The sequence below is a fragment of the Papilio polytes genome, unplaced genomic scaffold (genome assembly GCF_000836215.1).
Source record: "Papilio polytes unplaced genomic scaffold, Ppol_1.0 DF823621.1, whole genome shotgun sequence".
Lineage (NCBI taxonomy): Eukaryota > Metazoa > Arthropoda > Insecta > Lepidoptera > Papilionidae > Papilio > Papilio polytes.
In genome coordinates, this window is record NW_013525583.1 from 1,086,368 (window position 1) to 1,102,029 (window position 15,662).

The window sequence follows — 15,662 nt, forward strand, 5'->3', positions numbered from 1 at the left end:
AACAACTTCAACTATTGTACTTAGACCCATAATTCGGCAAACAAAGGACCATTTTTTTGTGTCCTATAAAACTTTGTTCAAAACTTGAACAGTTTAAAACTGAATTTGGTAACAAGTTGCTTGTTTGCCACGTTGTATTTTGGAAAAAGGGCCACACTATTATGAAAAGCGACCGGTTGGTTCCAGGATTTCGAGCGCTTTCAAGAACCACACATGGTAACCACTGCTGATGGGAAAGGGAAAGATTCGTAAAGAGAAATAGAAGAATATTTGTAATAATGTGACTTGTTCAAATAGACATAAATAACTTTTTCTCTTTTCCGAAATTTTTAAAAACGCAAGGTAGTTTTAAATATTTGAAACGAGTTACGTAGCCATAACTAGTATTAAGTTTTCATAAGTTCAAGTTTTTACTGTAAGCCATTTATTCTAAGATAAGGGAATAGCTTATAAGGAATCTCATTGTATTCGGATCTCTTCATGTATAATACATTTGTAAAGACAATCAGTTCGCCGCAGTGCTCCTCGTGAGCAGTTCTCTATTAATTAAATAAAGTCTTCATATCTTTTTTAAAACGCTTTACTTTGGGCTCCCAACCTAACTAACGCTAAAATAGCGGAACTGGAACTATGCTGGTACAAAATAGGTGACAGTTGACACTACTCTACCCAGTAATCTTTCCAGTCCTGTCCCTAGCAACAAAGGGAAGGAAGTTTTAAATATTTTAAACGACAATATAATTTTAAATGTTTAACCGATAACCAACTGAGTCAATCCAAAATATTTGAAATTATTAAAATAACAACTTCAACTATTTTACTTAGACCCATAATTCGGCAAATGGACGACCATTTTTTTGTTTCCTACAAAACTTTGTTCAAAACTTGAACAATTTAAAGCCGAATTTGGTAACAAGTTGATTGTTTGCCACGTTGTATTTTGGAAAAAGGGCCACACTATTATGAAAAGCGACCGGTTGGTTCCAGGATTTCGAGCGCTTTCAAGAACCACACATGGTAACCACTGCTGATGGGAAAGGGAAAGATTCGTAAAGAGAAATAGAAGAATATTTGTAATGATGTGACTTGTTCAAATAGACATAAATAACTTTTTCTCTTTTCCGAATTTTTTAAGAAACGCAAGGTGGTTTTAAATGTTTGAAACGACAATATAATTTTAAGTTTTCTTCTCAAATCAATCTTATCCTCTCAATTTTTACCTCTTGGGGACTAGTTATAATTTTGGCTTGGTTCATGTTAACAATTCAAATTGCAATAATTCAAAACACCAAAATAAAACGGGTACACACTAAAATAGCGGTACTGGAACTATGCTGGTTCAAAATAGGTGACAGTTGACACTACTCTACCCAGTAATCTTTCCAGTCCTGTCCCTAGCAACAAAGGCAAGGAAGTTTTAAATATTTGAAACAACAATATAATTTTAAATGTTTAACCGATAACCAACTGAGTCAATCCAAAATATTTGAAATTATTAAAATAACAACTTCAACTATTTTACTTAGACCCATAATTTGGCTAATGAACGACCATTTATTTGTTTCCTACAAAACTTTTTTTCAAAGCTTGATCAATCCAAAACCGAATTAGGAAACCAGTTGCTTGTTTGCCACCTTGTATTATAAAAAGAGGCCACACTATTATGAGAAGCCAATGGTTCCAGGATTTCGAGCGCATTCAAGAACCACACATGGTAACCACTGCTGATGGGAAAGGGAAAGATTCGTAAAGAGAAATAGAAGAATATTTGTAATGATGTGACTTGTTCAAATAGACATAAATAACTTTTTCTCTTTTCCGAAATTTGTTCTCTCTTAGCATCATCAGCTCATCCAGAAATCAAATTCTGGTTCTGAGGCGGCACTGGGACTTGCTGCCTTCAGAGTGTCTTCGACCGGTGCTTCTATTTAATCCTAGTGCCATTTTAGTCCATGTAGTAATGCCATCTTGTATTTCTTATAATTTTCTGTATCTTGCTCTATCTGAAACCAAGAAAAGAAAGAAAGGTAAATAGAAGTATATTTCAAACCTCCCGATGTATTGAATTTCCGTCCTATTATGGATAATTTCCTATGAATTTCAATTCAATAACTGTGCATTATATTAGATATAAACTATTTACGAACTTTTGGTAAAATGTTATGTTCTCATCTACACAATACGATTGCAAAGAGATACTTTACCTCTTCGCAATTAACAGACAATTTTATTGTTACATGTTTGTTATGATTCAGCTAAATTTAATTTGAAGAATGAAGAAAGTGGAAAGTAGTGAGTACTTCGAGAAGGAGATATTGGAAGGAAAAGTAGTAGCAGAGTTTGTGAAGTTCGAGAAGGTGATGGTATAGGGAGAGATTATTGAGAGGGAGAGAGTACAGGAAATGAAAGTCGAGAAGAAATAGGAAGAATTGTAAGTTTTGAAGAAATAGATACTGGAAAAGAAAAAAAAATAGAATGAAACAATTGAAGCTGAAACAAATGACAGAATGCCAATGAGACAAATGAAAAACTGGTGGAAAATTTAAGAATATTGGTGAGTTCAAGTGGACGAAACTATAGACAGATATTTAAAAAATTAAGGGGGTGTTTTCATTTAAAAATAAATAATTAAGGGGGTGATTGTAACATAATTGTTTATTTTTCATTAGACGAAGTTGTGAAGTATTAAGTATTTTTAGAAAAGAACATTTAGTTGTTTTGGAAAATTTTGTTATGTCTCTTTAGTAGTTTTTTTTGTTCCTTTGTGTTTTTGTTGGTTTATTTAATAGTTTTAATTTTGGTCTAGTTTTATTATAAAAGTATTTGATTGTGGTTGGTTTAAGAAAAGAGATGACAAAATTTAGGGATGTAACAATGAAGAGGGAAATGTTTAAATTTTTTTATTATTGGTAGTGAAAGAATTTATTATTTAGTTGAGAAGTATAAGGATGAGGTATACAAGTGTATAAGGATGTTTCAAAATAAACTTAGAATTTTATATAGAGTCGAGTAGGAGAATGGTGTTTATTATGAGTGAACTTAAGGAAGTTAAGTTGATGTAGAGTCGAGAAGGTGTATAAGGTTTTTAAATAAACTTAAATAAACTCAAAGAAGTTTGAGAAATTGAGAAGGAGATTGGTGTTTATTATGAGTGAACTTAAGGAAGTTAAGTTGATCTAGTCGAGAAGGTGTATAAGGTTTTTAAATAAACTTAAAGTAGTTTTAGGAATCGAGTAGGAGATTGGTGTTCTTTATATAGAGTTGAGAAGGTGTTTAAGGTTTTTAAATGTGTAATTGAGTAGGCGATTGGTGTTATAAGTAACTTTGAGGAGGTTAATATTGAGTAAAATTTGAGATGTTTAAGTATGTTAAATAAAGGATAGAAAGGTTGATTTAGCAGTTGATAGATAGGCTGTTGAGGAAGTCAAAGATGTTTGGTTGAGGTTTCGAGTAGGTGTTGGACAAGTGAAGAGGAATCTAAGATGGTAATATTTTATATATATGTTTGAGTGGTGGAAGTTATTAGTTTGGATATATTGAGAAAAAAAAAATATTTTATAGAATTGATAAAGTTCTGTTGTAGTAATGTCATGTATGAGTTTATAAAATGTTAATGTACAAATAGGTATTTATGGTGGTATGGGTAAATTTACAAAGTCATGTTAGTGAATATTTTATTTTTGGTGTATTGTATTAAATGTTATACAGGGGGTTAACAGTGTGTAAAGTGTTGAGGGGGTGTTGGAGTTTTTATATGTTTGTATACTGGCAGGCAACACTGTACACACTGAGGATGGTTTTTTTTAATATTAGAATAATATATAATTTAAATTATAAGGAATTCTACATTTGATGATATATATTGAGACTTCACATCTCGACACGTACCGAGTAACATTGTAGGACTAATAGACTTTGTATAAAATATGGTTCAGATATTTTAAATATAATGATGATTAACTAGAAGAAAGTGTTTCAATAGCCCCACACCTCCAGAGTCCCAGACGGAGAAAAGAAACCGTCCAACAAGAGCCCGATTTAAAAGGCGGTTATTTTAGAAACCGCACGACTAGTGAGGAGGTTCCTGTCTCTGCAGCCCTGACCACTGGTTGCTTGAGTCATCGGATTCCGCAGCCGGTGGTGCTGTATTTTTTATATAATACATTTTATTTTGTTTTTATGTTCTTGTAAAATGTATTATATAGAGAGTAAGAAATAAAGATATATGGATAGGTCCTTACTTACATTAAAATGATCTTCACAACAGCAGAGAGCAGAGCACAAAAGTGGCATGGCGACAAATATCTACTGTACTTGTACTTGCTTGCTTGTGATCGATCGATCGAGCTCGAGCCGGGGGTGAATCTGAGCGGATACGGATATACAGTGTTACCACTGTTTAATCTATTATTTTTATATGGTAAATTGTTTTTAAATAGCTCTAGGACGAATAATAAGACAATAATCTGTACCGAATATTATAATTCTAATAAATTATTTACGATTTTATAAAATCAAAGACGGGACAATTTAAACTCAATTAGTTAATAATAATAACGTTAAAATATCGACATGTAGCCAATGAAAAGTTTTACTTTTTTTAGTGGTGATACGGCCCACCGGTGATCTTTTCCCATTTAAACATGGCTTTTTTTATTTTTACACGATGTGCACGACCGGGTAAAATTTTTATTGGCAACACTGATGGTATTTGTCATTGCCATTTATTTTATTACTTATATGCTCTTTGTTTTATTATATATGAAATTATTGAGCTGTTGAATTGTATTTAGAGTGTATGTTACGGTTGATTTGTTATAACTATATGAAGGACTAATTAGGTGAGCAGTAATTCTTGCCTGTAGAAGACATTTTATTTTAAAAATATGTTTTGCGGTAAACGTCTTTCAATAATTTGTGCAATAGCAATTTTCTGTGACATAGGATTAATACTTTACTTTGTAAAATACTATGGCAATCAAAGGTGTTACATTACAATTAATGAAGATCAAGAAATCGAAACCATTCTACCTGATAACTTTTTAAGTATCGGCATCGACGCTTCCGAACTACAACATTACGATAGAATAGACTTTAGTAAACATCGCTTTCGAGAACTTGCCGCAGCATTAAAACCAGCACATTTGAGAATAGGCGGCACAATGTCAGATCGACTCATCTTCAGTTCGCAAGATAATCCTCACTTTACTTGCAATGAATGTGCATCTAATATTTCCAAAGTTGAATGCCATGCTGTAAAAAAGATGTGTAAACATAAAGAGTTACCGTTTTTTGTTTTAACCGGAAAAAAGTGGTCGGAAATAAACGAATTTTGCAATGCTACAGGTATCAAACTTTTGTTTGCACTTAATTTACTGTTGCGCGATAATCATGAATGGAACAGTGACAATGCTGTTGAGATGTTTGAATATTCAAGGCAAAGAAGATATCAAGTCGACTGGCAGCTTGGCAATGAGCCTAACTCTCTACACCATATATTCCATGTTACTGTGACTCCAAAGATGCTAGTCCATGATTTCAAAAAATTAAGACATGTGTTAGACCATCATGGCTACAAAAACTCAATTTTGGTGGGTCCGGACACAACAAGACCTCAGCCAAACTGTCATAATTGCCTACAATACATGATTGACTTTCTTGGTAATGGCTCTAATTGTATTAATATAAGATCATGGCATCAATATTATTTAAATAGTAGAACAGCTAAACTCGAAGATTTCTGGGATCCAAAAACATTTAATTTACTTAGTGATCAGATAATCACTATGAAAAATAATACGATGAATTACAATGATATACCAATGTGGTTAACTGAGACTAGTAGCTCATATGGTGGAGGTGCTCCGGGATTGTCAAACTCTTATGCTGGCACTCCGTTATGGGTTGATAAATTAGGACTTTGCGCTAAACACAATATTACAACTGTTATAAGGCAGAGTTTCATTGGAGGTAATTACAGTTTAGTGGATAACAATTTGATGCCATTACCTGATTGGTGGGTTAGTGTATTATATAAGAAACTTGTAGGTAATAAAGCCTTGCGTATTGATTGTAATTGCTCACCTATGCAGAGAATGTATTTGCACTGTGCCAACCGAAAATACATCAATGATACAACAGCTATAACTATATATGCTATCAATTTGGAAATGGAGAAAGCCAGATTTTTTTTGAATGGCACAGCTATTAAAGGCAAGGATTTAAACATTGATGAGTATATAGTTAGTGCACCTTCAAATAACAGGAAAACTAAAATTGTACTGCTTAACGGCTGGCCTTTATACTATGAGAACACAATGCCTGATTTATTGCCTCATCGTATAAGATATGGCAATATTATTTCAATGCCACCATATTCAATTGGTTTCTGGGTTGTCAAAAATACTAATATAAGGAGTTGCAAATAGACAAATGGAAGGAATAAGACAGCGAACCTTAGATTTCTTTGAAACCCAGTGTTAGTATTGATAAATGTTATTAAGTGTCTATGTTATAAATAATGCTTAATAATTTACTGTTCAAGTTGTAAAAGATCTCTCTGGCACCTGTGTTAGTGTTGATTTATTATTAATGTTATGTGTATAATATCTTAATATTAGCTAAATAGGTGCTGCACAATTTTTAATAGGTGTCCCATAGCAATGTACTGTTTCAGTCTCTACATTTAAAATATCACTTTGAAAATGTATTGTAAAATTTCATAGAAATATCTTTTTTAATATAATGTAAGAGCCTTATGCTGTGTCAAGGCAGGCAATTATTGGAATTTTTAACCATTTCAATTCTTGGTATGCAGTACAAACTCTTATTTAGTAAAGTCTCTTCTCAGACAAATTGTATAGCTTGCCAATTTTGTATCCCACTTATATTTGTATTTAAGAAAACATTCTCCTTTTGTAAGATTTTGTGAATTTTGATATCTCTAATCTCCTCTAGTCTTGTAGATTTTGAATGTAACTTTATTTAACAAGTTCAGTGCCACCAATTGATATTAAATTTTGATGGTAGTAATCATAGTGGCATTGAAAGTGTTAACTGTTTTAGTGGTATGACAATATGTTAATGATTCTATATATCTTATATCTCTACAAACTTTTTTAAACTGTTTTAACCTCTTAAATTTTAAGTATTTTGGAATTTCATATTTTTATTAGTCTAATTATAGGAAATGCATCCTTTGAGCTATAAGCTGTTAATTATAAAGTGTATTGATAGAATTTAATGTTATATTCATTGTTAAATAACATTTACTATATCTGGAACATTTATATTGCTTGCCTTTGACATTTTGATTGTACTGTTATTGCATGTTTCATTTCATTATTGTTTACAATTAACTTCAACATTCATTAGTCAAGATGTCTGTGACATTGAAAGGTACTTAGCTTGAGCTAGATAAGGCATGTACATTTAATATATTAATTTATATCACACAATGTAAGATCTGTTTATATGTACTAAGATCTGGGAAAGTCGAATTTCTGTATATTTTTTTTTGTAGAATGTATTTTAAAATATGCATTCGGATAATGTTACACACCTCTACTTAGAAAGATACTAATTAATTTAAGAATCACTTCTTTTTTCTTTTAGTTGCATTTTTTAACCGACTTCCCAAAAGAAGGAGGTACTTAAGTCGTCTGTATGTTTTTTTATATGTACAAATAAACATCTAAAACATCCAATCAAACGTCCTTAATACTTCGTAATTATTGTATTAAGGTTATAAAGATACTTACTCGACACTTAAATAATACTAACTGATATGAACTTAGTCACTTTGGAAAAAAAACACATTTGTTCAAAATTAATCCAGCCAATAACTATACAAATATAGGTTATCTCGACCAGGCCAATGAGATAAAAGAAATCTTGTAAGCACAAATAAACATTTCTATCCCAATGACTTTTAAATATAACCTATTTTTTTTATAAAATGTAAAAAAGTTGTGATCATTTAATATGTAAGACTGACTAGTCCTAGAATATTATTTTTTCCAAGTGCCTAACAGCATCTTTTATATTCATTTTTCTCTTAAAGTATGGATGTTTTAATTGTATTTTATGTCAATTGAATGCAATCTTTAATACATGTTCAATTCTATTGATTGTATTTAGTATATTTTAGCAATTTAATTCAGTTATAATTTTTTATAAGCTATATTGATCTTAATATAACCTAGTTATTTATGTTAGAAATATTAGAAAATCACAATTCAAATATTCTCTAAAGTATTGAAATAGATCAAATGAGATTGATTATACATTAAGGGCCTGTCCCACCACTGGCTGATAGAGGCTCAGATAGCTTAAAAATGATGTCACTGTAAGATAAGAGAACAAAACCCAACATTTCAATTACATATTTAACATGTTTCATCGTTAGACAATTTACAATTTGGTGGTACAGATCCTAGTAGTGTTAAATTTAGATGCACACTTTTATTGTAATTTATCTATATAGATAGATTATTCATTTGTTTCTACTTTAATATGTTGCATTTATTTTCGTTGTTTTTTTGTTAATAATCTAGGCAGGTAAATACTTAAATTTACAAATAGCTATGTACATCTGTGCATAAATCATACCTTTAAGATCATCATCATCAACTTTCCCTTATCCCTTATAGATGGTCGGCACAGTATGTGCTGCTCTTCCATACATCTCTATCAGCCGTCATATCTGAATCCACTCCTTTCTTAAGCAATCCTCTTTCACACAATCCATCCATAATTTCTTCGGTCTTCCTCTTCCATTGTAGCCATCCACATTCATTCTTAACACTTTCTGGTTTATGTCCCCATCGTCTTGTCGCATAACATGTCTATATCTTTAAGAGATCACTAAATAAAATTGACTTTTCTAAAATTAGGCAAACTAGCAATATTACCTCAAACTCTCAACATGCCCGAAACAAACCTTACTTTCATAAATCTGGCTATGACCTTTTTTACTCTATTTTTAATCGCATTCAACATGCCTAGCATTCTCAAATGTAGCATTTCACAAGCATTTATATTCAATATCATTAACTAATAAGACAATTTATTAGAGGCCTTTTTCTATTTCTAATAAGTTGTTATATTGTATTTAGATTTTTTATATGAGTATTAGTTTTAAGTAAATAAGTTTTTTAAATTTACAATTTTATAGTCTTGTTTAAATTTCTTACAATGTCATGTTACCATCAAATTGACAGCATATTTTTAACTAATTATACAAATTGCCAATATTGGCATGCAAGACCTTGTTACGTATGTCTTATAGTGTTCAAACTTTAAGACCTTCAAAAACAGAAGATTAATATTTGTTAGAAAATTAAATGTTGCTAATATGAAAAAAATATTTAGTAAAATGGAACTCTTGGCGGTTAACATATTTGCTAAATTGGATGATTGTTAAATTTTATGCTATTATTAAAGTTAATTATTGTAAACCTCTGCTTCTGTAATATATGAAGTTTAAAAATGTATTTCTTATTTAACTCCTAAGGTATCCTAATATATATGCTCGTATTTGATATCGACTAGAGATTTCAACAATAGACAGAACAATGTACTGCTTTACATTAATTCTTGGGGTCAGATTGCAAACTAGATAACTGGTGGGTCACTGTTAGGTAAGATCTAATAATAGCCAAAAATGGGAATATCAATACCCGTAGATCTGATTGCAGTTAAGGATTTTTCTGCTGGCTGTGCAAAATTTAAAATGTGCCTTAATACCTGATGTGACTCAAAACGTCATAACATCCTTTTAAATAGAAACAAAATAGAGCTTTACTTTGACCTCGTGGAATTGACATCAAGTTGACAATTGACTTTTCGGAAATTTTTCGAATATTGCTATATGCAAATATGCATTTGCATATCATGTACAATACGAACTTATTGATCCTGTTTTTACTACCTACTACCTACCAATAAAGCGCAGGCGAGGTGTAGTAGCCGTACTGTGCTTTAAAGAACTAAACTTGAACTGCTTAAAAAATAGCATAACTACAATTTTTGAGCGTACATGTACTAAAATTCAACTTCCACGTATTGTTAAATTTTTACCTCTAAAGTATTCAATAGCTAGAGTTCTAAGGACAAAAAGACTTCTAAGTCTAAAGAAAATCAATCACAACAGTAAGAGAGTCAGAATTACTTTTGGTGTCGTCTTCTCTTCTCAACGCTCCTTCTTACAACGATACTGCAAGACACGTAGATACAGAACTATTATTCTGTGGTTAGTAAATTGCTCCTAGTCCAATCTTATCCAATCTAATCATTCTCAATAGTCGACAGAACCTTGTGCCAGTGATGCTCTTGTTAAAGAATTGTCCTGGCTCATAAATAAAATCTGTACACAAAGCGTTTACCACATACCATATTGATTTTCAAAAAGCAAATATAAAATGATTCTCCTTGTGATCGTGCTTGTATTTTTATTTAAATGTAATGCTGAAGAAAATATCACTGTACCTCAAGGTAAAATTATTAAGTTTTCACTATTATGCGACAAGAAAACTCACATTACAGGACAGGAAATAGTAGTGTAATAGAACGCTTTTGAAAAATTAAATCGTAAAAGATTCCCTTACTGTTGCTCTCTTGATTAACATTGTATATCTTTTTAGCCCAATTATCTTCCCATTTTGTCAAAACACATTAGTATTATGTTGCATGTCAATATATTTTCCTTTATCAAAATATTATCATCTACATATAATTATGTTTCTTCTTTCAGATGAATATAAATGTTCTTTGCCTGATGTCACTAGCATTGATGATAATCTAGACATTACCAGATTCAGATCTGATTTTTCTAAAATTTCTGAGGTTAGCTTGAACTTTAACTATGTTAGTTTTTATAATTTCTGTGTCTTTAAGTCTACATGATTATACGTTTCAGGTAAAATTCCCAGGGCTTATCGGTCCATTAAATGAGAGATTAATATGCAAAATTAAATGCATAGATGGGAACTGGGTTGGCCCCTTATGTTCTACTACTGCAGGTAAATTGAGATATTGTAAAAAAATCTTTAAATTTGTTAAATGAATAACATTAGGATATTTTTTCAGATGGGAGATTCCAGCCAATATTACGTGAATGTTTCTACCGGGATGACTACAAGTTATTATCAATTTCATTTAAAAATTCATCGATTGAGGTAATATAAACTTGCATTATTTTAGTTATCTTTAGATATGCATCTCTTAAGCAATAAAAGTAATTTTGTTTGAGATTTAATTTGTTAAAACCCAACTAAGGCCATCAATAGCGGTGGAGATGTGCTTTTATTAAGTTAATAAATTTGCTATTAATTTAAAATAAATATGACAACAAATTATAACTTTATTTTTCTATTTGTATAAATAAAATAAACCCATAGCTAAACTGTTTATAAAAATTGATATTTTTACTAATAGGTTGATAATTGGTATTTTATTAACAGAAGGAAACATACTTCCCTCATGGTTCAGTAGTCACATCAAAATGTAAACATTTTGGCCTATACAAATTGAAAGGTGATAGCCAAGTAAGATGTGAAAATGGTGAATGGAGTCCAAAATTTCCTGAATGTGTTCCTACAACATTGGTCACTAATTTTACAGGTGAGATTTTGGCATTTATTATTTTTAGACAAATTGCTCTTGTAGATTGTTCTTAATAATGATTTTTTTTAGGTGATGCCCCACCATCAATTCAATATGTTGTTGTTAGTGGTTCTGCAGTTGTGGAACCCTCTGGTGATTTATTTGTGTACCCAGAAAGTACACTGTGGCTTGATTGCATTATTCCCCGTGTTACGGGTGACCCAGATTGGAGTTGGACACAAGCCTTAGGACAGCACAATGCAGGTAATTATTTTCTACGTTTCAATCTGCTATATTGTACATGTTACAGTAAATGTGATTAATTTAATATTATTAATAATTTTCTATCATTATTAATAACTAAATTATTATTTATTAAATTAATCATTACACTTACATAACATGTATAATCATTCAGTCTTTAGAATATACTTTTTATTTATGTCCTAATCAAACTAATAGCATTCTAATGTTACATGTATTAGAAAAGTTTAAAATAAATTGCTAAGATGTAGCAAAACAGTTTAGTTAATACATATAATTATGGCAGAAACCAACAATAGTGTGCTTTGTACCAAAGTTTCATCATAATATGTAAGCTTAGACACATACGATCATTAATTTTACATAGAATAATGGGTGGTTCACATTTAGCCAATACAGTCGGCGGTCAGTGACGTGATCGGGAATAACTGGACTGACCATCGAATGGTACAGCGTGAATGCTAATCGGTACCATTGGTCGTGACTGGTGGGACGCTCTACTTTAGACAGTCCAGTCATTCCGCCGCAACTGGCGTAATGTCGGATCGTAATGGATATTACAGCTTGGGCGACAGACGATGGTGAGAAAGAAACACACTATCGTTTGATTTTAACGAAGATGTCGGCGCGTCACAGCGATCAGTACACGTGTACTTCGTCCGGAGGCCATACTAACACCATCATCATAAAAGTTGTTAGTGAGTCTTATTTACAATACATGAGGACTATGTATAATTAGTTATATATTTACAGCTGTTATTTGTCTATTCAGATGGGTTTAATATGCGTCATAGTACAAAATGGCAAAGGAATGTGTGTCTAGTGTTTGAAGATATAACTATCTCTTTCTGAATGCGGGTTTCTGTTTTTGTCGAGCTGTAATCATAGATTTATTACAAACATGTTTGAATGTTTGCATCATCAATTTTAACATTGAAACTATCTGAAATTAATCTAAAGACCATAAAAGACATTCTTTTTCCCCTTGAATTTGCTTCAGGTTAATTTGATGATTTAAGAGGGACCTTGAGCAATTTTTTTTTCTTACATGTATTAATTACGTTTCTAGGTGTCGTTTGTCCACCGATAAATGTATCATCGCCACGCATTCGCCTCTTCTCCCAAGGATGGAAACTTGGCCACTCCGTTCATTTCAGTTGTCAACCAGGCTTCCATTTGAACGGTTCTGCCATAGTTTACTGTATGGGTAATGGTGAGTTACACATTAGCTTTTTATATTAAATTTATTTAGCATATTTTAAATAATAGCTTATATGTGACACAAAACAGTACTAAATTGAACAAAATTTTGTACAGGTCATTGGTCTGCGTTGCCTCCGACATGTGAAGAAACTTTCTGCCCGATGCTAAGAACATTAGGGCCTCATTTAAGTCTTGTAGAATACAATTCTTCTTATGGAGGGAGAGCGGTCTTCCAGTGTTCTTGGGGTTACAGGCTTGTCGGTGCACCAGGTCTCGAGTGTGAACTAGATGGTAAATGGTCAGGAGATATTCCACATTGCATAGGTAATAGATCTATTAACTCAATACTTTTGTTCACTTAACACAGTGCCGGTTTTAGCGCTACCAACTTGCCAAGTGAGATTTCTACGACTCTAAATATTATGCCTTAAGGGATGCTTACGTGAGACTAACGCAGTTCTGGGACGCCCTCTTCTATTTAAAGCCCAGGACTGTCGCTTAATTGCGCACTACACTGAAACCGGTTCTGCTTAACTCTCATACTCTAGAGATTCTTTTTAACCACTTTCAAAAGGAGGTTCTTAAATCGCCTGTTTTTTTTAAGAACATATAAAATTAATATTTTAAATATAGAATGATGGATGTTAAAATTGTAATAAGCTAAAAAAAAATGTACTGTATTAATAGTTTTCTTGTTTTCTAGCTATTTACTGTCCAAATCCGATTGTGCCTGAAAAAGGACGTTTATTGACACAAGCGTCTACTAAGAATGGAAAATATGCAGTAGGGGATTTATTAATTTATGGATGCGATGAAGGGTACCAAGTACTAGGTGAACCCTCAATTGTGTGCACAGAGAATGGATTTTGGTCCCATCCTCCGCCATTTTGTCTACGTCCCTCAGAAATTAGAAAAGCTGATACCATTTATATAGAAAATACAACTCTTGTACATTTCGAAGATTAAATGTAACCGTAGAACTCCACTCAAATGACATTTATGTATTGTTGTACCTATCGTTTTGTTTATCAAAAAGAGTCTACATTTTCTATAATTACAAGTATCATGGCAGTCACTGTCTTACGTAAATATGAAACCAGTAGCGCTAAAAATCAGCGCTGGCATACCATTGACATAATAAGACTAACTGGCACCAGTGCGCCAATCAGACCATGTCCGGCATGTGCTACTGTCCAACTGTCCTGGCCAAATGTAAACCGTGCATAATGGCATTAATGGATTGATGGAATTTTTCAGTATTATTTTGAGGATAGGATTTTTTGAGTAATGCTATGCAATATGTATGACAATGCAGGTTTTTAATTATTTTTTTAACATTAATCCGAAAAAATAGATGTACTAATAAGTTAGCTTGTATATAAAATATTGATGGTAATCTTAGACAAGTATAGGGAATAAACATTTATTTTTAATTCAATAGTTGCCACTTTTAATTTTTTATCTAATTTTAAATTTTTTTGTAGGTGAAATATTATTATTATTTTAAGCCTGTTGTTTTTTATCTATGTTATTTGTTAAAAGTATTATAACGTATTTACAGTGTTATTTCAAGTATATCGAAATTATATTTATACATTTTAAACTCTTTACATTTCATTCAAGTAGTATGTTCTTTAATTCATAAGTAATTTAATTATTGTAAGTTATATGAAATATATGTTATTTGTTAAAAAAAGTTAATTCTGAAGTATTATTCTTTAATCTACTTTTTGAAGACTTCTTGCTTCTTATATTGGGTTTTTTGAGAAACAGTTTGAGATATCCTAAAGAAAATAAGAGCTTTTTTGGCGTTTTGCGTCCAAGTAGCAGAAATAATAAATGCAAATGCAGTATTTTGCAAAACTTATTGATAACAACCAAATATTGATGTCACATCATATTCCTGTATGTAAATATTTTCTTATAGGATTCTAATAAACATACAAAAATAGCCAAAATATTCATTATCTGTGGCTTTCCATATTTTTCGTTCAGTTTCGTTGATACTTATGTTACGGTAATTGTGATTAGATAAATTAAAATCTTAAATAATTTTCGGTTACTATTAATAATTACCAACAGTAGAGGTTACAGTATAAAATTAATCACATTCAACCGTGATAACGAATAACGTAACTTTAAGAAATGATCAACGTATAAAAACTGGAAACGTAAGGCTATGTTTAAAACATTTTAAATTACCAGGTTTGGGTTTGGGAAAAATAAAAGAAAACAGCACCTCCCGGCACTCATCTATATCAATCTGCATACATCTTCAATTATCTGAATCTACCTGCAATCGTCTACATTGAACTCAAATCATTTGTAACCACCAGCGTTTACTGTCTTTAACCCACAACCGCTCACCACCACAGAAACCAACGTTTAACCACCAGCATATGTAAAATCCCTTCAAACCGTTCTGAAGGTATTTTTTGACATACATAAATAAATTTTCGCATTACTACTATTAATAAGATTGATTATTATTGATTGATTGGTTGTCAGCGGTCAACTGTCAGATTGTTTTAAGGAAAATTATTTATTTATTTATGTTTTTGGATGTGGTTATTTTATAATTGTGTTTTCGA

General features: G+C 31.6%; 2 protein-coding genes and 1 long non-coding RNA gene across 3 annotated transcripts; all 3 read left to right on the forward strand.

Moving 5' to 3' along the window:
• The first annotated feature begins 6 nt into the window (after nucleotides 1-6).
• Nucleotides 7-1,827, forward strand: LOC106104477. The gene is made up of 2 exons (XR_001225674.1): nucleotides 7-647; nucleotides 1,349-1,827. It is a non-coding gene; the product is annotated as an uncharacterized LOC106104477 (long non-coding RNA).
• Nucleotides 1,828-4,739: 2,912 nt separating this feature from the next.
• Nucleotides 4,740-8,693, forward strand: LOC106104492 (heparanase-like). Its single transcript, XM_013284563.1, has one exon. The coding sequence runs from the start codon at nucleotides 4,887-4,889 to the stop codon at nucleotides 6,426-6,428; it is 1,542 nt and encodes a 513-aa protein (XP_013140017.1). The 5' UTR covers nucleotides 4,740-4,886; the 3' UTR covers nucleotides 6,429-8,693.
• A 112-nt stretch (nucleotides 8,694-8,805) lies between these two features.
• Nucleotides 8,806-14,551, forward strand: LOC106104505 (locomotion-related protein Hikaru genki). The gene is made up of 10 exons (XM_013284581.1): nucleotides 8,806-10,494; nucleotides 10,754-10,845; nucleotides 10,919-11,021; nucleotides 11,089-11,177; nucleotides 11,463-11,622; nucleotides 11,695-11,868; nucleotides 12,432-12,566; nucleotides 12,938-13,081; nucleotides 13,186-13,395; nucleotides 13,775-14,551. Exons 1-10 carry the CDS (start codon nucleotides 10,422-10,424, stop codon nucleotides 14,035-14,037), a joined length of 1,443 nt encoding a protein of 480 aa, XP_013140035.1. The 5' UTR covers nucleotides 8,806-10,421; the 3' UTR covers nucleotides 14,038-14,551.
• Nucleotides 14,552-15,662: the final 1,111 nt, after the last annotated feature.